This window comes from Coturnix japonica, chromosome 15 (genome assembly GCF_001577835.2).
Source record: "Coturnix japonica isolate 7356 chromosome 15, Coturnix japonica 2.1, whole genome shotgun sequence".
Lineage (NCBI taxonomy): Eukaryota > Metazoa > Chordata > Aves > Galliformes > Phasianidae > Coturnix > Coturnix japonica.
Window position 1 is genome coordinate 156,296 of NC_029530.1, and position 24,356 is coordinate 180,651.

General features: G+C 42.7%; 1 protein-coding gene and 1 long non-coding RNA gene across 6 annotated transcripts in view; one reads left to right on the forward strand and one right to left on the reverse strand.

Annotated features, from left to right (window-relative positions):
• The window catches only part of HIC2 (HIC ZBTB transcriptional repressor 2), a 114,749-nt gene that overhangs the window by 32,820 nt on the left and 57,573 nt on the right, over nt 1–24,356 (reverse strand). For 2 of the 5 annotated variants that reach the window (XM_015877574.2, XM_015877573.2), the window contains one exon: nt 20,267–22,123. The exons of the other annotated variants lie outside the window; for them this stretch is intronic. In XM_015877574.2, the coding sequence (XP_015733060.1) occupies nt 20,375–22,087 (1,713 nt within the window). In that variant the 5' untranslated portion in view covers nt 22,088–22,123 and the 3' untranslated portion in view covers nt 20,267–20,374. Of the gene's footprint in view, nt 1–20,266; nt 22,124–24,356 lie in introns of those variants that run through there. 5 annotated transcript variants of the gene reach the window in all.
• Nucleotides 4,991–7,088, forward strand: LOC116654105. Its single transcript, XR_004309018.1, has 2 exons — nt 4,991–5,211; nt 6,904–7,088. It is a non-coding gene; the product is annotated as an uncharacterized LOC116654105 (long non-coding RNA).

The window sequence follows — 24,356 nt, forward strand, 5'->3', positions numbered from 1 at the left end:
AAAAAAAAAAAAAAGAAAGTGCCTCAGCCTTTTGGGAAAAGGATAGGAAAATCAGGAAAATGATTAAAGACAAGCACCAGTGTGGAAGCCATGCCTGGATTACTGGGGTTGTACAATTGGTCTAAAGATGTAGACTCATTGGGAAAGAAAAAGCAAGAGCAGCACTGGGTGATAAGAGAGTAAAACAAAAACGCTGATGAAGAATGCCACATAATTCCCACGAACATCAAGCTGATTCCTGCTGCATCTGGTATGTGACACTTCACTGTGTAAACAGAGTCTGACCTAGCAGCAGCAGTCACAACCATGATGGAGAAGTTGTTTATGCTGGGGAAAAAGCTTTATAAAGTCAGTAGCAAGATGTCTTGACAATGAAAAGAGAGAACTTCATGAGCTGTTAAGGGACATGCTCGATTCTGTTGCCTGAAACACAAAGCCCTCCTTTGCCTAAGCAAACTATCATTTCTCAAGTGCTGATAGTAAGGCTATTTGTCAGGATTCGTGTATGTGTTTATGAGTAGAAATGTAGTTTTGCAGCAGCTTTTATACTACCTATCCCTGCTTTATCAAAGTCACTGCATTTGGTTAATACAGCTTTCTTTTATGACTGGTGAAGGTGTGATCCCATGACTCACTCTGATGCAGAAAGAGAAGAGGGTCTTCTGAAAAGAAAAGCTTTGGGGTTACATAACCTGAAAAGTGAAGCAGTAAGAGAAACAGAAAATGGCTGAGATAGCATTACTCAAAAATTGTGGCCTGCAGATGAGCCACTATCTTCAGAGGTCTGACTGGGCAGCTACAGGCTTGCTGGCCTCCTCTAGCTAGTCAGATAAATATATAAAATATTTGTTAGCTTCTCTGTATTTCCGGTGACTTTAGCTCCCATTGGAATTTTTCAGCACTGTGTGTCAATGTGACAGAACAGAAAAGACTGAGGAGCTCTGCTTCCCAGTGTTAATTTGTGTGCTTCCATCATGAAAGGGTGGTTCTCAGCTTCTGCATGGATATGTACCAGGCATTTTCAGCCTACATTTCCAGTTCCAGTGGACTTCAAAAGAGGAAGATACTCCCATTAATGTTTTGCATGATAACAAGTTCAGCAAGCATCATTTTTTGATCCAGTTGGTGGAAGACTGCTTGCTGCCAGTGCCAAGTGGGCGTCATAGTTGAGACTATCAAATGATGTCTGCTGTGTTAAATGCTTTGTTGGATTTCCTGCTTGGAAAGAGATGCATGTGCCAGACAAGCAGTATTTTCTGTTTTGGCATTAAAGCAATCTTGGCGCCCAGTGCAAGCTGTTTACTTTAAAAGCTTTATTTTAAATATAGTTTTGGAACAGAGAACGCACTTAAAATGTCTGCAGATGAACAGCAATGGGGAGGACAGCAAAGTATTTTTGCTTTTACTCCTGTGTCTCTTAGAAATACTTCGGTATGCTTTGTTTATGGGAGCTGCTTCTGATTTGTATGTAATTGTTCATGCATTGACTCTTGCTGGGTTGGACAGACAGTAGAGAACATGTAACTGAAAGATATCTAAATCTGAGAGCATAGAAAAATATAAAGGACAGCAAAATTTAAATTCCTTCTAGTGTTTTTAATTTTCTTGTGATATACCACTGGTGCAAGGACAGTATGCTCCATTTTGCTGAGCAGTCAACAGAAATGGTCTGTGCTAGGATACAGAAGGGCTCTCTTCCTAGCAGGACACTGCAGAGCCAGTGGACATGCTGACATGCAGTGCCATTATTTTTCACCTAGCAAAAAGGTTCTTCAGATTGCCAAGCGTGATGCCAGAATACAAAACACTTAATTTATCAAAGCCATAAGTAAGAAATGCTGTTTTTAGTTTTAGAAGTAACTTTTGTACATTTATGACTTTTTCCACATTAAGCATCATTTATGGTCTGGAAATTATTCAAGCGAGAGGCGTGTGGTTTGTCCTCCTGAACATCGGCAGCAGTTTTGCTAGGCTGAGTCTCTATTTTACATTGACTTTTTTTGGTTTTTCATTTATCTTTTGGGTGGACCTTCATTGGGCAAGCTGCCTCAAGGAGAACCCATAGCCTTCTTTCCAAAGAGAAGACTACGTGTTCTGCTTAATGTGAAGAAGATGGCATCAATAGAGGGAATTTGATTTTGGAAGACAGACCTGCGTAAAATGCCTTGTGAAAAAGTGTGTTTTCTGAGATGTTCCTTCATCAGAGCAGTTGCTGGAACAAGCTGAGAAGTAGGAATTTCGCACCTGGTCTTTGAGACACCAGTTGATAGGTTTTTCCATATGCAGTGTGAACAGTTATGGACTAGCTGTTGAACTTTCAGTTAATCCTGGTCCTGCAAATAAATGGTAAATGGCTGATGCAAGATCTTGGCTTGTGACCTAGGAACTCCGTTTTACAAATTCTACTGAGACTTCAAGGGCCTTGTTTTGCAGGCCCTTTTATGCATAAGTGCAATGTTTGAAGTGAATGGAATTATATATTCTCTGTGTGTATCAAAGCAGAGGAAACTATGAATTGGGTATGATTTTGTCCCTTTAGCACTTTATATTCTAGCATTAATTCTTTCTTTAGCCAGCCAGGCAGGACAGATTTAGAAATGAATGCCAACATTTTTGCCTTTCTGTATTCAGTATTCTGACCTGGAAGCGCAATGTTCCTTCCCCTGTCCACGCACTGTGCAGGGGCCCAGTTCTGCTCCATGCTGCATCCCATTACTCCATGGAGTTACTCTTGACATATATGTGCTGCTTTTTGGCAGGTAGTAATGGAGCAGATAGGTTTTTTACATTTGTTGCCTTTTTTATGTTTGATTTAATTAACTATCATTTAATTATTCCATCACCAATTGTGTTTAACCATTTGTCTGTGCTGGATGACAGCAGTGCAAATTTTTAAGGAGAGAAAAATGGCTTTAGTTTTGTTCCCTCACTTGGCTGGGTGTGCCTACTTTGTATCTCAGCTGCTTCTTCAAGTCTAATATGCCTGTTTCCTGAACCAGGCTCTCTTTCCCAGAGCCCTGTCCCAGGGCTCAGAGTGATTATCTCTGGCCACCCATAGCAGAGTGGCCTGTTGGAGCAGCTTGTCACTCCCTTTGTCACCAAGTCAGGACTGTGAGCTTACACTTGGTTATGCAAGCCCTCCTAGCTCAATGCAGAGTGTAATTTGTGACAGTTTAATAATGGGAAGAGATGATGAAAGCAAAGAAATAGGCATGGATGTGAAGAGATACCTGAGGGCTGCCAGGGCAGCTGTTCAAGATCTCTGAATCAGGTGGAGGGGGGACTCCACCACCCTCAATTTCCCAACTCTCAAACAAGCCTTCTCCCATGTGCAAAGCAAAATGAACTCCACCCCAGCCCTACCATGTTAGCTGAGCTCTGATTAATACATGGCAAATTCCAAAGGTTGTCCTGTCAGTCTTGCTGACATTCCCGTTGGTAACATGAACCACAAAAGTGCTCCCCTGTTCTTCTGATTAATATCAAAAGAATTCTGCTTGATTATGTCATTACTGAGGGGAAATGTAGGAAAAAGATAAATATTCCAGGGAAAATGCAGACTTTAGACAAGAGGCAAAATTGCAAGTTTCCATGGTTTGTACAGTTTTTCACCTGATAGAAGAAAAAAGGTGGGAGTTAATATGACACTGAAATTTCTGCTACAAAATATGGTTTACTGGCTTGTGGTAGTGATGATGGGAGGGTGGTTGGACTAGATGATCTTGTAGGTCCTTTCCAACCTTTTGATTCTATTACTCTGTGATTCTGTGAAAACTTGCCTGTAGCAAGCAGCTCTCCTTGTTTTCCCTCGCTTAGATTCTAACTTGCAGGGGAAGACAAGAGGCAGTAGAGATGTATTTTATCCTGTGGTTTTATTGTCTCTAAACCCTCTCAGGAATGGGATGCACCATCTTCTGTGTGGCTACTCACACCCAAATTTTGACATAAACTTCAGAGTTTGTTCTGGGTCCAGATCCCCTCTTTGCAGAGAATGCTTTGTACCAGGATTGGCCTTTATGATGCAGTAAATGCTGCTCATTCTTCTCAGTCAGTAGCCTTTCTAGAAGATCTGTGCACAGAGTAGTCTAAAGCCTAGCATGATATAGGCTGGTTTGTTCAGCAGTAGGGATCAGTGTATTAGCTAAGAACCACTATGCTAGTTTAGCAAAAGGAGTCAGTGAGTGTGAATTCTAAAACGTTCCATTTCAACTTGCTTGGTGTGTGGACAGCCTTGTTTTCTCATATCACTTGTTGCCAGTATCAGTGTGTGTGCAGATATCAAGTTACACAATACAGCATCTCCTTAACATGGAACAGTTCTTGAGGAGAGGGAGTGATACTGATCTTGTGGGAGGAGTGTAAGAGTGGTGACAAAAATAATGGAAGATCTCAATCCAGAGCAATTTGAGCACCAGTTCCTGTACAAGAAACATCTCTAGTCCAGTGAGGGACTTTCAGCCCTGGTTTGACACATCCACAGGGAATTTCCCATCAGATTTACCCTATTTCTCTCCTGTTTGCGCCGCTGCGCCCCATCTTAGACCACAGCTAACTCTTCTAGGCATGCTCTGGGTGAGGACAGGGGACTGGGTCCTGCTGGTAAAGCAGGCAGTTGAGGAGATGAAGCTGCTAGCTTTGAAATGTCTTCTCCAGAGCCTCCTTGGCTTTAAACTGGTGTTAGGAATTCATTGGCAGTTGAGCAAGGATTTTCAGGCTTTTTCTGGGTTCTAAATGTGGAAACTGAAATCCCTGAGAAGTGTCCAAATCCCCATGTGGCTCCAGGTTATAGTACTTTTTCAGACTCTCTCTCATTTTTCCCTTCAGTGGAAGGCACTGGCCTCAGCAGCCTTCTGCCTTCTCCAGCCTGCCCCTTGGAAGAGGGCTTCTCAAGCGTGAGTTAATGCCATCCTGTCCTGAATAGCTGTAACTCTGTAACATGCTTAGAGACCCAGCTCTCCAGTCCTGGCTTTTTGTTGTGTTCTAGCCCACAACTGTTCCCCTTCTGAGAAACCTAACCACTTCACCTCCTTTATTTTCTCCCTCTTAGCTCTCTAGACACATTTGCTGCCATGAGATGCCTCAGCCAAGGATTCTGAGCCAAGATATGAGGGAAATGGTTTAACCAGATGTGTGCCCATGCCTGCAACACAGAATTTTAAGATGCTGAAATTTAAAAGCTTGCTATCGTCTCCCCTGCCTCCCAGCAGCAAGGTAAATAATGGGTGGGACAGCAGCATATCCCTTAAAACACCTTTTCTCGAGGGAGAGGGTAGGAGGTTATAATTTGACTGTAAAAATTTGCTCCAGGCTGAAAACTTGGCAAACAAAAGCTTAGCTTAGATGTGATTAAAAAGGAAACAACGAAAAAAGCAGAAAATAAACCAGGGCAGTCATTTTGGGTGGAGATGAGGGTCTAGAGCTTAGAGATCATTCTTTAGTGGGGGAGGAAAAGGAATGGCTCAAGACAGAGTTGTATTTGGCTCTAAGCCCTACTATAACTAAGTGTTTCAGAGCCAGGAGAATAAACTGCAGCATCTGAATAAATGCACAATCCCTGGCCTCTCCCTTCACCTATTTGTCAGAGGAAAGCTAAGGCCTCCCATATTCTTAAGAGCACAGGGCATCCAGATATGGTGGCAGTTGTTGAATTCTTCCTACTGTTACTTTCTGAGTGTGGATTTCCCTGTAACTTAAATTGTAAAAGTAAATAAAGAAACTGAGATTCAGCTTGCCTAGAGAAGATGTGAATATGTTACTTTCATCACTGTGAAGTTTCTCAGACCTCTCTGACTCAGAGCTGTGCCTGATGCTCAGGATCCATTCCTTCTACTTTTAGCATCACCCAGTGCCACTCCTGAACAAAAGGATGATCCCTTGAAGCTTCTAACATGGGCTGACTTCTGCACAATTCCAGTTACAATTCCAAAGCAAAGGAAGAAGAAGGAGAGCTGGCTGGATGCATAGCAGCAGTAACCATGAGCACAGAATGATCCTCTAAGGGGAAAAGTTTTCCAAAGTATTATCTAATGTGCACACCACATATGTTTGGCAGCATGGTTTGCACAGATCTTGGGAAACAAACACAAGGCCCAGCCAGTAACCAGTTGTCTGCCTTCATCTCAGGACCCCTGGGCCTCTCCAGTCAGTGTGCCCACAGATAATTACATTGTTGGCTCCCTCTGTAGTAGTGTTACTGTGCGTGAAAGCTTCATACTTAATAGATATTCTGAACTTGATTGGGTAAAGCCTAGAGCAGCCTGATACAGGTTTACTAACTCCCCTTACTGCTGTACACACTTCTAAAACAGCCTTCTCCTGAGCTACTTTTTTGAATGCTCTGGCTGTAGCAGGCACCAAGGTACAAAAATCTAAATGAATGACCAAAGGTGTATAGATATAAAAGACCCTTTCTGAAATTTTCTTAACCAACACATGCTTGATACATGTTCAGCTCCATCAGCATAAGGGCAGTCCTCGTTTAGATGGAATGTTACCTGCCTGCTCCCAAACAGACCTCCTTCATAGGGGCAGCACAGCTTGACCTTTTTTGGCTTCTGTAACAGGCTTCATCATTTACTTCTACATATTTTCATATGTGTTTGTGGATCCTTTGTTTATGCACCCCAGTGCTGTCTGAAGAATCTAATGCTCTCCAACAGCAGATACTGCCAGGCTTTGCTTGTTATACAGGAAATGTACTTCAGTTTTGTCCTTTCTCAGTCCTTAAATGAGGCAGGTGGAAAAAGCCAATAAAGGAACATATAGGACTGGTTAAAAGGGCTTAGAGAAGCTTTGTCTTTTGCTACTACCTAGCCAGGTAACATCATTGCAGTATTAAGAGATCTCTTATCTGTGGTGGTGTAGTACATAACTTGAGATCAGGCTTTCTGAATGTCTCAATAGGGTCAACTCTACTGAGGAGTGGAGGAAGGCACTTTGAAAATGCAAATGCAAATGCAGCAAGAACATTTATGGACTGATCTTCTACACCTTCCTTCAAGCACTAGAGTTTCCATGTGCATGTTTTCAGAGCACAAGCAACCCCAGGAAAGCTGCTTTTCAAAAGGTATATTCATCTCTTGTTTAACCAAAAAAAAAAAAACAACCAAAAAACAACCACCAAAAACAACCTGAAAAGTGAAAAAATAGGGGGGGGGGGGAGACCTTTGTCATTGAAATAAATTTTTTCTTTTCTCCATGCTTCTTTAATTTTCCTAATTCAAAACAAAGTGGAACTATAACAATTAATTGAGGGGATGTGGATGGTAAAAACAAGGTACTGGCACTGGAGGTACGGTAAAATCAGATCCCAGAAGAAAGAAGATGGGGGAAGAAGTTAAACAAGTTTGCTTTATGTGCCACTGTGTCATGCTTCCCTTTGTTGCTCAAGAATGTTGCCCCACTGGTTCCTAGGGTGTGAAAGGGCCATGCTACTGGGAGGATGTGGCCCACAGACCACCGTTATTGGGCTGATTCTGACAGAAAGAGTGACCCTTCTGAAAGCTGTTATTTTACTTTTATTGCAGTTATCCTGCAGATCAGGAACTGATCTGGGCTTTGTGGTCAGAAGTCTTCTGAACTAAAACATTTTACATTTTACAGAACAATACTGCTCAGTGCAGAAGCTTAATGGGGGGTAGGTAGGCACTTTAACTCAATAAAGGGAAGTTAAAATGCCTCTCAAGAAAGTGTTCACAGTGGTCAGGAGGTTTGGAAAATACCTTTAAAGGAGTTTGGGAGAACAAGCTAAATGCTCTCTAAAATAATGGAGTTCCCTCTCACCTTTGCTGCTTCCAAAGGAATGAAACAGGACAAGAGCACTCATAAACTGTGCTGTGCATGAGCACACAAAGCAAAGCACACAAGGAGCTTGACAGACCTTGTCAAGAAGGGGAGAGTGCACAAAGAGCGTGTGGCAAGTTCTGGCACATGTATACCTCACTAGTGTGATCAGAGCCTTGAAGCCAGTCAGGTCAGAGTTTACACCATGAACTGACATTTCTCCTTCCTTCGTACGCATCCTAACCTGCTGTTGCACAATCTGGTGTGAATGGCACGCTCTGCTCAGAAGAGACCCAGGACTGGAAAAGCAGGCTGCATCTTTCTGTCTGTTGGGCAGGACTGGAACTTACTGCTCGAGGCATCTGAGCCTGCTGGTTTTTCTTCCCTTCCTCCACTTCCCACCTGGGCCCCACTACTGAAACAAAGACTCCCACAAAAGCAAAGAAATAGCTCTAGCAGAAGATTCCCTAGTTGCTTCCCACATGTCAACTGCTGCTGCTGCAGTCTGTGGCTTTGTGTGATGACAGCGTTGATTCAATTAACTGATTTTTGAATCCTTCCTTTCATGGCCCTTGTGTGGACAGGCAAACCAGATAGAATGGCGAGGAACAGACCAAGTGTAAATTTTATGAAGAAAAGGAGGTAGAATGCTGCTTCCCTTCTCTTTTTCTATATGTTACCTCTGTCTATTTGCAATCTAGCAGTTTGGTGAGAGTGCCCAGCTGTTTTGCCTTATAAGTGGTTGTTAACTCCTTCCAGAAAGAAAGTGGTCAGCCCTCTGCACTACTTGTCCTACTCTTGTTGACCTCAAAGCCTCTTCCAGAGTAAGTCTTCGTGAGCTCCACATGTTCTTCATAACTTCCCCTTCAACCCATTCCAGACTAAAGACATGCAAGGCCTGATACTTCACAGGCCTTTACAGGAGAGGATTACACTTCACATGTAAAGTCAAAGTATGAATTTACAGTATGATTCCCATAACAGTTATAATTCTGACCTTTTTGCACACATATTATTTTTAGTTAATATAGCTGGTGTTAACTTTAATGCCTTTCCCTTAACCCCTAAGGAAGCTAGTTAATTTTCAGGTTGATATGAGCTGGCTAATTTCCAGCGTTTTGGGGAGACAGCCAAGATGAGCAATTCCAAAGATTTTCTGGCTGCTGATGTTCCTGAGTGGAGCACATCTGGATCCGTGCTTCATCCTGGACCTCCTCCCATTGTCTGTCACCCCCACCATCCTCTGCCTGCCCAGTTGGCTAAGTGTCTGTGATGGCAGGGCTACAAGTTACCAAGCTGCAGCCACATGTTGTTGTGTTACCATCAACCAAGATAAGCATCTTATCTGGGGCCAAACCTAGTGAGACAGGGCTGGTGTCATGAGAAGATAAAGCCAGCTTGTTCTAGGAGTCGTGAATGAGTAACATGTAGCAAAAATGTGATACCATCACCCATGTACCCACTCACTGATAATGAAATGTGGGTCTAGATAGGAAAAGACTGCAGCAGGCAGGCAGGAGAGGAAAAGGGTGGAGGAGGGAGTTCAAATACCGTGGCCCAGAGAAAGAAAACCCTGCGTTTGTGCTTGTGTCAGTAGCTTGTCTGTGTGCTGACCCCAGGCTCACCTGAGCCTTGGCAAAGCTCCCCTTTGTTCTGTGCTGGCTTTCAGAATACAGAGTTATCCCACAGCCACTTTGTGACCTGTTCCACCCAGACAGCCTGCCCATGATTGCTTCATAAAGCAAGACCCAGGAATCAAAAACAGGGCATGCTTCCTGAGCAGAGATGGAAAACAGCTGTGCTGGAAAAAAGGAGGGGTTTTCTGGCTGAACAGTGGAAAATACAGATCAAGGCCTGGTTGTGCAATCTTCTCTGGCTGGCCTTTGGCTGCTATTGTGGCACAGGGACCAGCTGGAGTTAGCAGGAGGTTTGTGCCAGGCAGTGGAATAGCAAGCGCCTCTCATGACTGGAAGGCTGGAAACCCAGAGCTTAGTCCTAAATTTTTCAGTCTGCTGAGAGGTGACAAGTGGCACCTGGTCATGCTGTCTGTCCTCTCCACTCTGCTGTGATCAGACTTGTCCAGCCAGGCTCAGATGGCAGCTCAGTGGCCAGGGTGGTTACAGTAAAGGTATACAGATTGTAGGACTACAGAAAGACAACACTGCCCAGGTAGGAGCTTGATTCCTGCCTAGTGCTCATAAAGTGCTCACTCTGTGGTGAAGTGGTTAGATAGTCCAGCCAGGTTCCTGCATCTGAATCCTCCATACCCATACTAGGGTGTGGATACATACCAAACAAGACAGTGCGCACATGTGCTGTGCAGGGAGACTCAACAAACACTAAGCTAGCAACTGCTTTGCCATCACCATCCTCTGAAGTCAAGGGAAAGCAATGCCATATGTTCATTAGCCTTAACTGCTTGTTGCTTTGAGTCAGGCTCCTGAAAGAGTTCTTGATTTGTATTAAACCAAAAGTAAATGATCCTTTAAAAATGAGGCTTTAATGTGACATCTGGGTCTGAAGCCAGGGGAAAGGGGCATGAGACTCTATTTATTTATTTATTTTTAATTGTTTAAAACAAATTGTGTACAAGGAGGAGAGGATGGACAAGAAAAAGAGAGGGAGATTTAGGCTTTTGATTCAGAGCCAGATTATCAAAGACCTTGCTACTACCTGCCAAGAGAGCCCTGCAACATCTCTGTTCTCCCAGTGCTCCTCTCGGTAACTAAGGAAAAAAAACTAAGGGAAGAGGTAAAATGGTGAGAAGGCAAAAAGCAAAGTAATCTGGCAGAACCATCAATCACCTCCTGGGTTGATACATGCCAGCTACACTGGCCTTTCTTCTTAGCACCTGGAATAGGAAAAGACAGTATGATGAATCCATGGGTCATAATCACCATAATCAACAGAGCACTTGTACAGGTTGTGGACTTCACGTACCTGCGTGACCTATTGTGGGGAACTTGCTTTAGCAGGGAGGTTGGACTTAGTGATCTCTCGAAGTCCTTTCCAAACCCTGCAATTCTGTGATTCTGTAATTGCAGGGAGATCATACCTTTTTAGAACTGGCTCAGTGTACTGAGCTGAAACACAGGGATCCAGACCTTGTCTACAGCACTTTTCAACTGTGCTCATCAACAAGGCACACAGCACAGATACGGAGGGAAAAAACAAACAACAAACAAAAACCAAAAATTGAGCAAACAAAAAAACCCCACATCACTGCTACAGGATCCCATGAAGGGAAAGGATGAAAATGTGGAATGGTGACCTGCAGAAGGGAGGAAACTGCGGAACTGAGGCAAGAGCAGTGCCCAGAGTAGCACAAAGGAAAGCAGTTTTATCCCCAATAGCAAACTTGGAATATTTCTGGCCCTCTGTGCCAGTTTTTGAATCCAGCAGGTCTGCTGGAGGTGGCCTTCACTGGCAAGAATGTTGCTTGTGACTCCTACCTCAGGAGAAGAAAGCCTTTCCTTAGATCCTGTTTAAACCTGGGCAACTTTTTAATAGATCCAAAAATACAAAACCCAGACAGATACACAAAATTAATAGTTGGTAATAGCTTCTGCACTCTTAGAGCTGTTGAGACTTTGGCATTGCTTGCAGATAAAACCCTAGTGCTTCAAAGTTTACTTTAAGTAAAAGACAGGATGAAGGCATATTTTAGAAATAATTTGCAAAGTGAAGTGTTAGTCTTATGGCTTATACTGACCTGAATTTGTCCTTTATTTTTAAAAAATGTCCTTCCATTTTAACTTCTTAATATGAAGTCTGTCATCACAGTTCTTATGAAACACACATTCCTCATCTATACATACTCAGCAGGGTCAGAACTGGATTTCGATATTGGTGAAAAAAAAATTAGTTTAACAAAAAAATTGTAAGTTTTGTTCCCGTAGAAGATTTTGAATTTTGATGAAATTAATTTCCCTGTGAAAAAAGCAAAAACAAGCCCATCATTTGAAGTTTTTATCTGATAACTGTTTGCTCTCCAAGAGGGAGAAAAGCAGTGGAGAGAAAGCAAGTGTGTATTTGTGAGAAAATAAGTAATTCTTACCAATAAACAGTGGCAATGAAAACAGAGGAAAGACAGTACAAATTCCCAGGCATTCCAGGCATATCTGTTATCCTTTACATCCTGCTCTGGGCACATCATTTGTACGTATCTCAGTGTTCCACCACAGAGGCATCTGCATTTCAGTTGTGTTATTATATGAAGAGTTATGGATCGTTGTCACATGAGACAACTCATACTATGAGATGAAAAGGAGCTGACCGCAGCAATGAAAGCAAAATAGAACATGCAATCTATTAAATACACTGGAAACCACTCATGCCACAGAGAAATGGGGGCCAGGAAGCAAAAACTTCCAGAAGAAATTAGGAAGAAAAAAAAAGAGAGAGAGAAATGTTGTTGGTTGCTGGGAGAAGAGTACACGCTGGTTACCACATCTGAGCTGTTGAAAAACAGCCACTGGCTTTCTGTAGCTCTTCATCTGTTTTTCTGTTCATTTGAGTCCTTCTCTTTAACCTTGCTGGGTAAAACACATCTCCAAGGACAAATAAAAATGATTTTCTTACCACTGTTGCTGACTTTGCAGCCTGTCAGAAAACTGACCAAACTTGAACTCCCTCAGTCAGTCACTTGAAAATATAGTCAGCATTGTGTTTGGGGAAAAAAAGAAAAAAAAGAAAAAAAAAAAAAAGAACAAAATACTTGAACTGAACGTCAGGATCACTCTGCAGCCTATTAATGCTCTGGGAGAAACAGCAAAACTCTTGTGATGAGTTGTGTGACGAAGTGGTAATGTTGCATAAAGCTAGACTTGGCTCTTGCATTATGGTGCAGGTACTTAGTTGTCTTCATTAAATATATGTTATATTGAAAGATGCTAAGATCCAGAAAGATAGCCTGGCAACAGGAAGATGCTGTTAAAACTCCAGACCATGGAAATGTTAATTTAACTAGGTTTGCACTTAAGTTGTCTAAAGAGAAATGTTTGGTTCTTAGCATTTGAGAGGTTGAGATTTGCAGTGAGTGCTCTTGTCATTACTTACAGTCATCTTCCCTGCAGGCACTTCCCTTTTTTTTTTTTTTAACCTGTACCACATGTAAACAAAGAACCATAGTTTCTTTTGGGAAACTTTTCTGGTTCAGATGCTTCTCTCATCCTCAAGGATGTGCTAATGGAGTTAGACTTACTTACAGCCCAAATAGGGCTGTATCTGTAGGCGTTTCTACCATCACTGTCCCTGACAAACATTGCTTTTAAATTCTGGTTAGGATATGAGAAGAATAAAGCAGGAGAAGCTGTTCAAAAACAGCCTCAACTTACTCAGAATCATAAGAAAGGATAGAGGAGGTATTTCACCTTTGCTTGCACATTTACTGTAAGCTAGCCTGGCTAGATGTTCATCCTTCCTTACATTCTAACAAGCACAGATTTTGGCTTGTGAGCAGTAGGTGCCTGAAATGAAAAGTTGTGTGTGACTATTTAGACTTTGTCTGTTTGTGGAAAGGCTTTGTGACATAGCTCATTCTGAGCAAGAATAAATGAGGGAGGGGAAAACATAGACACATTCAGAAAGAACCAAAAATGTAACTTTTCAATCAAGCTTTTAATGAAAAGATCATAAAATAACAGTTTCTCATCACTGTACATTAAGACTGCAAATTTCTGAATGCTGAAATCATATTATACTTTCTGTATCTTTTTATATGACACTTGAGTTGAAGCCACAACTACATGTGGCTCTGACCTGAATTCAAGCTCTTGAAGGAAATGAACAGAACACTGCAGCAGGAGTGCTGGCCTTTCCCTTACCCTCCCCTGTTCTCCCCTTCCCCAGGAAACATCCAGGGCACCAAGACTGGCTGATAGTTAAGGCTTAAAATTAAAAAGAAAAAAAAAAAAAAGAGTGAGAGAGATGGAACATCCCTCTTTTTAATTGCATTTAAAATATTAAAATAACACAGGAGAAAATATCCAGCCAGCCAAAATAAGGTCCTGTCCTCATTAGGAAAGTTATCCTCAGCCAGTTTCTTACTGGCTTGTGGAAGTTGGAACAGCTGTCCTAGGTGCTTCAGTTGATAACTTGTGAAAGAGAAGTCTAAAAAACATCCTACCTTTCAGGAAAAGCGAGCACTACAAAGTGTGGGCCCCAACTGCCAGCAGATTTTATTGCATGAAATACTGTTTTAAACCCTTCCTCCACATGGCATCCTGCAGGGTCTGTTCTGTTCAATAAACGCTGGTCTGCTGATCCTTATATGTTCAACACTAGGCTTCAGAATGCATAGAAAAACTGGAGAAGGGGAAATAAGAGGATGATTACAACAGGAGGAAAGATAAACTTGCCTGTTTGTCTCCTGCACTAAAATCAGGGCAACAATGTACCACAGGACTTAAAACAGTGCAAAGAAACTCAGGAAAGGAACTTCCAGAATTTCTTTTTCAAGATTATGGTCAGTTCTTGAGCACAAGTGTAAGCTTATGGAAAAAACAGTATTTGAAGAAATTTTGTTCATGCTGAGAAAATCATTAAATTCAAACAAAAATAAGAAAAAATGCTGAAGTCCACTTAAATCCTCCAGGATCGCAGAAATCAACAAATATCCCCTTTCTTTATGCTAATTTTTAAGACTGTTGCAGGCCCATAACTGTTAATTCTACCAGTACTGGAATGAGAGGCTTGTGAAATATAGCTTTTCCTAGGGACTCCAGTCACCTTACATGACTGGGAATCTGACGCTTCCATATTGTTTATGAGGCCCATCACAAGATGGCACAGATGCTGTTGAGTTTGGCACAATGCTTCCTCTAGCTAGGCATTGACTCCCTACTTTTGAGAGCCTTATTGCTTCCACAGTAAAAAGTAAGTGGAGAATGAGAGGGAGTTTTAAAAAGAAGCTATTTTCTGACCTTCAGGCAGGAGATTAGACTCATCTCAGTCACAAGCTGCAACTGGAAGCACACAGCTGTTCCTCTGATGACTTCTACGTTCTCCAAAGTTTGCCAACATTCACCTCAAAATTCACTTGGTTTCACTGAGTGCACTGGATGTTTCCCCTGGTCAAGACCCATACTCCTGCTTTTCAGAACTGAAGCGACAAGGTAAAATACTGCTAACCCAGACTGAACCTGCACTGCTTGAAAACAATGCTTTCTACATACACGACAGAGAGGAAAATAAAAACAAAAACAAACAGGAATCTTAGAAAGAGTGACAATGTAACTGGAAACATTTAAATACAGAAAAACATAAATTCCTCTTCTATGCAAAGCTACAAAAGTCCAGTCTTTGTATTGTCTTCACAGGTTATGGTTTATGGCTATGCTGAGAGTCTCTGAGATTCTTTTTTTTTTTTTTTTTTCTTAAATATACTTTTTTTTCATTTTTTTGAAATCCTGTAGAGAAGACCCTGCAGACACATCTTTGTGTTTGCAACTTTCTGAATTACATTGCAAAACTGTGCATACAGAATCTGAGAAATAAATACATTCATTACTGCACATACATCTTGATACAAAAACAACACTGTCAAATAGTGTTTGCACCATCTTTGTTAGATATTAAGACCAGGCAAAATTAATATTTCATTTTCCATCAGCCCCCCATCAAATATTTGAGGTGCCTTTGGTGTAGAAGGTAAAAGCTACAAAGGGTCAGGGCTAATGATGGAGAGGTTTTCTAAAAAAAAGTATTATTTTTTTGGCTTCAGCAATACTTTTGCAAACCATTTTCATTGGTCATCATTAGACTGTTCTAACATGCAAATCTAGCTTAGGTTTCACCTAGAAAGCCTTATGGGTTTTGATTGGTCTCTTTGCACACAACTGCAAGATACAGAGTGAATCACTCCGGCTGTTTAATTAAAAGGTGCCTCAGATAGTCAGAACAGCATAGCTCAGGCCCCAGCGCAGCTCTGGGCAGAAGAAGGGAGCTACGTGCCAGCGCTCGTGTCCTCACCCCGGACCATTAAAGCTTCCCTAGCCACCATTGCATTTCACAGGGAGATGCCTCCTCTGCACAGCCCATGCTGGCGTGGCACAGAGTTGTGCATGCTCTTCCACATCAGCAGCCACAGAGCCTCACAGAAGCTGCGTGTCAATAGCTCTTTGGTGTTTTCTGTGATCTTTGTGGCTCCTGCTAACTTCCCCAAATGCACGGAGCTGGGCTTTCATTTATTTTTGCCAGGAATTTGGTTTTGGAGGTCTTGCAGTAAGGGCTGGAAAACAGCTAAACCTAGCTCAGCCATTGCGAGCACTAGGGAGATGAGCTGGGTACAGCAGCTCCCTCACTTTTGACAACACTCTTCTCTGATCCCCAGGACTTCTCCCATCCCTCTACCCTCTCTTGGGGCTCCTCTGCCCTCCCACTCAGGCTCCTCTGAGGAAGAAGCTGGCTGTTCCCTATGGCTATAGACCGTGGGCCTTAGCAGCAGGGCCTGCACAGTATGAGGGCCTGAGCCTTGCCCAGCAGCATCCCTCATGAGCTGGAGACAAAAAGTCCTACATCTATGTGCCATAGTTCTGACTGCTCTCCCTCCCTGCCCTCACTGAGCGGTGCTGGAATGCAGGCTGGCTTGCAGTTCCCCACTCCTGATTGGGGAACCTGCAGTAGCCTTTAGAAGAGAAACCAATGGAAAAAGCAAAGATTAATTTTGACTGGCCCCTAGATCTGTTGAGGTCTGAAACTGTAAAAGTTTATGTAAACAATGAGATAAATATATTAGTACTTTTCTGAGCCAAGTGAGGTTCCATACTCATTCAAATGTGCTTTGGTTTAAAAAATAGTTTTGTGAATTTGGGTATGAGCTTCTTTTTTATACAACTTTCACTATTTTATCTTTTCCTGTTACTCCGAAAACATTCTGGAACTAAGTGACTAAAGCATATGCTTAAGTTGCCAGGCCTCTTTTTTTTTTTTTTTTCTGTTTTTTTTTTGTTTTTTTTTTTTTTCTTTAAATGTTTATCCTCTTGAAGGACTCTCTGTGGTATTTGAAAGAAGAAAAAAAGAAAAAAAAAAAAAAAAAAAACCAAAAAAACCAAGCAACTCCCTCCCCCCACCCTAAAACTCTTAAAATCTTAAATATGAAACTAGTGTTTTGCTTTCTCATTAAAATACAGAAAAATGTTTGATACAATACTATGTCGTACAAATGCAGTTGAGTGTTCAGGCCCCAAGCAGGCCTTAAACAGTCCCTGAAGTTTTGAGTATTATTAGTTATTCATTATTACTGTCACAATTTGGAAAATGTTTATACTCGATCTACGGAACACAACTTTACACAGCTACTTGAAAAAAGAACAGAATTTCCTTTTGTACAATACTCTTGCTGTACACAGACTTTATGTCGTATTGTTTAAGTGCTGGGGGAGGGGGATAAAGTAAAAAAGCTGCTCTGGGGGGTGGGGGGGAGCAAAGCACTGAGTCCTGAAATTTCAAAATGATTCTCAAAGATTAAGAAAGAAATGAAGAGGGGACCTAGAAAGGGAAGGAAAGGCTACATCACTCATACACATGCTTGTAAAAATGGAATTAAAGGGAGCAGGTTGGTTGCCCACTTCGGATCTGGCCATGCATCCCTGAGCTGTGGTTGCTCCATGCCTTGGCTCAGCAGCCCCAGCTCCAGCTGCTTCCCAGGGCCCCTGTGCAGCTGCTCTCCCACTCACCCCATCACCACAGCAAGCTGCTGGGCTACGAGCACAGGGGGTGGAAAATGGTGCCCAAAACCTACGATGGAGGCAGAGCTTATTGCCAGCTGCATGTTTCTCACTAAGAGAGCTAAAGATTATTGTGAAAATCGGGAGTTGGTGGGTTCTCAGCCAGCCAGCAGAAAAGGAGGCTCTGCTGTGGCAGCAGCCAAAGCCAGCATGGGGTTGAGCTCAGCTTTCAGGCTGCTAGAGGGAAGGTGAAGGCAGCATGAAAGTGCCTTGGAACTAATTTTGCATGGCTGTCCTTACACCCTGCTGGGACTCACTTTGAGAAGGTAGATGGCAAGGCCTTCCCTGTTTTCCCCAAAGATGAATTTGGGGACATTCTTAGGGAGGGGATTGGTAGGGAACCGAGGAGAGAAAAATTCAATATAGATTCAAACTGTGGAAGTGCTAAGGACACTAAAAACACACGTAGCCCCCCCCAAAACAAAACAGCGCCTCAGCACAATGAGAAGTGAAAAGTCTGTGCGCCCCTCATGCCCCCAGCTCGCAGCGGGGCCGGAGCAGGCAGACAATAGCAGGAGCAAACAGCGCAGCGGAGCTGGCAGCAGAGGGGCAGCGTGTTCCCTGTAACGTGACACCAGGCCAAGGCGCAGCTTGGTTAGTCTATTGCTTGGAGCCTGGATTCCAGCTTCCTCAGTTCATTCACTTGACCCAAAAACTTCTTTTGGACTAGTCCATCTTAACAAAGAGGAAAGAAGAAGAAGAAGAAGGAAGGGAAGAAAAAAAAAAAAAAAAAAAAAAAAAAAAAAAACATTTTGTCTTTACAAATATATGTGAAAACAGTTTGTTTTTTTTTTTTTTTTTTTTGGTCAAAACTTAAAAAAGAAAATAAAAAAAGTTATAAAAGGTGAGGTTTGGTAAACCTGATGCAGAGATTATACTGGTTTGAGAGGGGGAAATAAAAAAGAGAGAGAAAATACAAGTGTAAACTTCTCAGTTCAGAAGGGATGATTCTACTGGCTGTGAATTTTTACCACCACAGTCACGGGAGGCTTGAAATAAGCCATAGCTTTCCACAAGGTCACGCCAACAAAGTCAAGGGGGCCAAGAATTGGTGGGCTAAGTTCTCTGTCTCTTCTCCTAAACCAATAGCAGCTGTTGGCTGTGATGTCTTATGCAGATGTTGCAAGAACATTTTGTTTCTTTTTCTTTTTTCTTTCTTTTTGTGTGCGTGTGTTAAACTGTGTAAAAGGGAGGATATGAAACACTTTGGTTTGCTTTTTCCTCCTCTCCTCCACCTTATTGCACTCTGGATTCTAGTAAATTATAGGCTGCTATGCCCTCACCCTCTGTCCTGCCAGGTGTTTACAGACTGACCCAGATGTGCTGGGGAAGTGGAAGATGGGGGGGGGGGGGTGCATTTTCCTCTCCCCACAGTATCCAGATTCAATAAACAAAGCTGGAAAGGGCCCAGAAAGCTCAGAGAAGTTTTCTTCTTTTACCTAAAAGTGACTACAAACAGCCAAGAGAATGCAAGCGAGCCAGTCCAAGCAGCCACAGCTTCTGGCTCAGCATATTTTTTGCTTTGTCTTTGGCCGAGCTTTGCTTTAACATTTCTCTAGCTGACTTTTGATGGAAGGACAGGGTGGTAAAAATCCCTTAATTTAATTTAGCTTCTACCTTTATACATTTAATTACTTACAATAAGAGAAAAAAAATGCCTAATCTTTCACTAACCATCTTATTGTTCTCATGAATTCAAGAGGTAGCAAAGGTAACAAGTCTGTCCACACAGACTTGTTCTTTAGTGAGGGAGGAAAGCGAAAAACATACACACACACACAAAAACAAACAAACAAACAAAAAAAAACAATAATAAAAAAGTACCTAAGGAACTTGTAGCAAGTCCAGCCTACATCAAACCCCCTCCCTACCCACCCACCATAGAATTAACCTCAGACCTTCCAGTTCAAACATTCACATAAACATTACAATGGTTTTTCCTTTAATAAAAGTACCTCTAAGCAAAGAATATTCATACGAAACTACTAGAAAAGTAAAGACGACCCCCTGCTCACTGAAAGAAATTCCAAGGGCATCCAGTCCCTGTTCAGTCATGGGTAAGGCTGAAGAGGTTTGCATGTTTTGTGGGAAAAGGCGGCGTGTTGTTACTTGTGCCAAGGATTAAGGTTAAAACCACATGAGCAAGGGATGGCATGGAAAGCATCACCATGTCTTTAAGTAAAGCACCCTGGCACTGCATGCCTAGGTAGATGGCTGTCCCCACCATGGCCTGCCCAGCAGGGTGGGTGGTGGGTTCCACCACTGCTGTGGCTTTACCATGGCATCCAGTGGGGCTGCCAACCCTGCAAGATGGCCCACAGACACAGCTTCCATGTTTGTGAGGGCAATGCAATGTTTTTTTCACAGATGTATGCTATTTTCTTTTGAATGGCAAGAAATACCCTACTGAGTTTGATTTTAAGAGAAGACATGACCAGGGCCGCAGCATCGCATAGGAAAGAGGCAGGGAGGCTGGATCCAGCAGAGACAAAAGTTCCCTGTGGTCCTCCTTGCTTCGGATTATCAAAATGACAGTGAAGTCAGTGCACATGGCAAGAAGTGACATTTCATGCTTGATCACCAAGATTTTGAGGGAGAGTTGGACTAAATGCATCAGCTCGGCTGTGGACCTTTCTTTCTTTCTTTTTTTTTTTTTAAAAAAAAAAAGGAAAATAACTTTCTAAAACATGTTAAAGCTAAATTTGTTTAGGCCTCCCATGTCTGAACAGAGTATGGGGAGTTGCCCCCTTTTTTGTTTTTTTTTTTCTTTTTTTGTTTTTTTGTTGGTTTTTTTTTAAGCAGCAAGTCTTACAGAAAGGTAAATCACTGCGGATGGGCTCGAAGCTCATTCTGGAGTCTTTGGCTTATGTGGGAGAGGTATGCATTCGCAGGTGGCTGATCAGATTGCGCTGCTGGGTGAATTTCCCACCACACAGTTGACATTCGTAGGGTTTTTCTCCTGAGTGGACACGCATATGCTCTGTCAGTCGGTACTGCCGGGTAAAGCGCATCCCGCATTCCTCGCAAGCAAAGGGCTTGAGCCCCAAGTGGCTGCGCATGTGCCGTGTCATGGTGCCCCGTTGTGTGAACATCTTGCCACAGATGTTGCAAGGGAAAGGCCGCGTCAGCCAGTGAGTCTTCTCATGCTGTCGCAGTGTCGCTGGATCCTTGTAGCTCTTCTCACACACAGAGCACTTGAAGGGCCGGGACTCCGCAGAGTAGGATTGGTTGGGGTTGGATAAATCCTCGGCTTCATCCTTGCCGCCATAGGTGCCTTCCTCCTTGATGTAAAGGTCTTCCTCAGTGTGTGTCTCCACGTGGGCATTCAGCTGCTCAGAGCTGGGGAAGCCTTTGCCACAGGGAATGCAGACATACAGGTTGTCACCATACGCCACTGGCTCAAACCCCTCCTGCCGGTAGATGTAGTTGGCACTGGTATGCCCGCCACTCTCGCTCTCACTCTGGCCGCTGTCATCACTGTTCTCCTTACCATTTTCCACCTCCTCCTTACACGAGTAGGGCATATCTGCACCATAAGCCCCAGCGAGGCTCCGTTCCACAGACTTGGACAAGGGCCCCAGCAAGATGCCGTTGGGCAGCCCTTCGCCTTCATCCCTGTCTTTGCCCCCATCCTTTCGGTCAAAGGCATTGTCTTTCTTGATCCACTCCTTCTTACGGGATGAATGCCGGAGGCCCTTGCGCTGGCTGCTCTCCGTCAGCGAGTGGTGGCACTCCTCACTCAGATCCATCTCCATGGGGTCACTGCTGTCTGCTATGCTGTGAGGGGCTCCAACTCCAGACTCGTCAAATGATGAGGCACTGTTGGCTGCAGGGGCTGAGGCAGATTGAGGAGAGCCATGCTGGCTTTCGCTGTGCTGCGTGTCATCATGGGAGGCTGCCACAGGGAGTGATGGACTTTTTTTGGACAAATCGAGGCCTAGCTCCTGGTCACCAGTGCTCCCATTTGCACTACCACCCCCACCACAATTCTTACTGGCTCCCCTGCTTAAGGAGTGACAGTTCTCTTGGTTGGAGCTGCTGATAAAGACCTCATCATCAGAGAGCTTTCCCTTTGACAGCTCCTTTGAATGCGAGCCCTTCAACCCCTCATTTGACCCTGAATAGCGAGCTTGAATGACAGAAGCAGTGGAAAGTCTCTGACTCCTGGCAGATCTGCCAACACCAAGGCCACTGGCCTTGCCAGTGAAGGACTTGCTGTTCCGCTTCAGCTTCTTTCTGCAGAGTGCTGCCAGGTCGTGCAGTTGGAGGTAGCTTGCTGCGGTGAGGAGAGCACTGAAGTTCTGTTCACCGGGCTGGTCAGTCGTTAAGAGCTTACCAGTATAAATAAAGTCCAAGATCTGCCGGAACACGGTGGGGTTCACCATGTCCGTGTCTAAGTTAATCAGGTTGTCATGCAGGACGAGGGATTTGAAATACATGCTGCTGGCTGCCAGGATGTTCTTATGGGCACGAAACAGGGCATTTTCTACCACAATGATCACATCACAGAGAAAACCTTTGGCTCGTTGCTGGTTCAGCTGCAGTAGCAGTTGTTTGGCATGATTTGGCAGTTCCATCTCCACCTTTGCTTCCTTTCACCTTCACTTTACCACCTGCAAAACAGGATGATGGGAAGTGTGAACCTGCTGTTTCCACTCAAACATGTCTACATTTAGTAGACTGGCTTAACAGTGTGTAGTCTTTCTTCAACTTGACGCTGACTAAGATGCTCCAGGTATGATCCAGCCTTGCAAGCTGTGATCCTGCTTGGAATACGGAGAGAAGTATTACTCACACTAAGATTTCAAGTCTCAAAAATTAGATTTTTACAAAAGAAATCATTGTTGGCTGGAATTACTATTCAAAAGACACTAGTGAGAAAATGTTAGGTACAAAACAAGCAGTTTGCCTTTCCTAACACAAATCTGAAGGGGGAATAAGGAGAAAGATAAAAAAGGGAAGGAAAAAAAAGTAACTATCTTTCTGCTATTTGCATATCTGAGCATGTAAAATAATTAGCATAAGCTGCAGCTTCCCTGCTTTAACATGTAGTTTGTTTCTTGTCTTACAACATATTAAACCCCAGCGGCTCTGGGGTTGAGAAAATGACATATAGCAACTAAATCCAGTGGAGATGGAATTAATGACATGGAGGTGTCAATGGGAAATCTCCTTATGAAAGGCTGCTTTAAAAACCACCCCCCCCAGGCAATGTCCATATCCTAATCCACTAATATTAAGTGCTAGAATCAACCCTACACTGCCTGAAATTCAGGATGCTGAACTAGCTAAATGCCACCAAGTATATTTAACAATCTGAAAGTGTTTTCTTAAGTTAATTCTTCTCCCTTAGTTTTGAAAGATTTTTGCCTAATCCGATAGAATTCAAGTAACCTATCTCAAATCACAGTCTCTCTACCCTGAAATACTGGGAAGAGAGTAAGATTGTGGTTACCTCTGTGTAGTTCATGTATTTCACTAATGGTATTTACTGTGTAGTTTATTTTAGATATTCATACTGATTTATACTGATGGCCTTTATTAAACAGCTGGTTTGAGTCCAAAGTAACTGCCACATGCAAATCTGGTAGGTATGAGAAAATATAGAAACTAGAATTCAAAATTGGGGCTGCATTCAGAAATCCAAGATTAATTTTATTTCTTTTGTTGTTGATGATTAATTTTTTTTTTAAAGTCTCAGCTACTGCTTCTAATAGGCATATATCTGTTAATTTAAAATTCATTTAAAATAATTCCTCAGCTTCAAACATAAACCTGCTACCTTTAGCTTTCCCCTTCTCCCTTTCTTTCCCAGTTCATCTTATTGAAATAGATTTCTCCTGTTGAAGGAGGAGCAGGCCCTACATCCATTGAAATAAAGGGATTATTCTCTTAAAATCATCTTGACTTAATGCTTTTATTGCTTGTGTGTTCCATTCTGTCACTTCAAATTTCAAATGATAAAGTGTTAGGCTGATCTGGGCTTATCTACTCTGGGTCAAGTACATGTACACAAGAAAAGGAATAATGAGTGATATCTCCATAGTTTTTTGTTTGTTTGTTTGTTTGTTTTTTTAAAAAAGCCTCCTTCATACCCTATTCTTACTTAACTGCTCATTAATAGGAAGCACAGGCTTGCCATGGTTTTAGCCAGTTATTTCTTCCCTCTCTATAGTGTTTCTGTCATGGAAACTCATCCTTCCACTTCTCAAAAACATAAAGGGATTACCACCAGTGAATACTGTTGAGCACTTTAAAAACAAGTTTTGCTGTAGATGGTTACATCAGAGCTGCAGCACACAGGCAGTGCGTCTGGCTGTAGTAACTTGCTTCCAAAACTGCCAATTAAAAGGAAGAAGCAACAAGAGAGGCACCAAAAGCCCACTTTTATCTGACCAGGCCAGTAAAAGCACTTACTTCTGGGTCACCAAGATATATTCATAGGGAAGGACAAAAACTTGGCTTCCAACATAACACTCTGTCTCTAGATATGAATGCATTCTGCTCAGCAATATCAAGAGACCACCTATTACTGCACTGCAAATATAATGGTGCTTCTCCTTGCATATAATATGCAAAAACCCTCAATATAATTTCTAAGTGTTCCATAAAGAGAAATGCAGGAAGAGAAAGAAAAGAGCATAGCCAGCACTTTTTTCCTGAACAGACTAAAAAATAAATATGCGTTCCTGAAATCAAAGTGAGCTTGCTTCCCATTCATATGGCACTTGAAGCAGAGGTCTAGAAATCTCTGCAGTTGCATTTGTATAAGCCTTTGAAAAAAGTGAAGACTTGTTGCAGCTACAAATGGGAACCCTTCTGCCTTAAATGATCTTGAAATAAGGT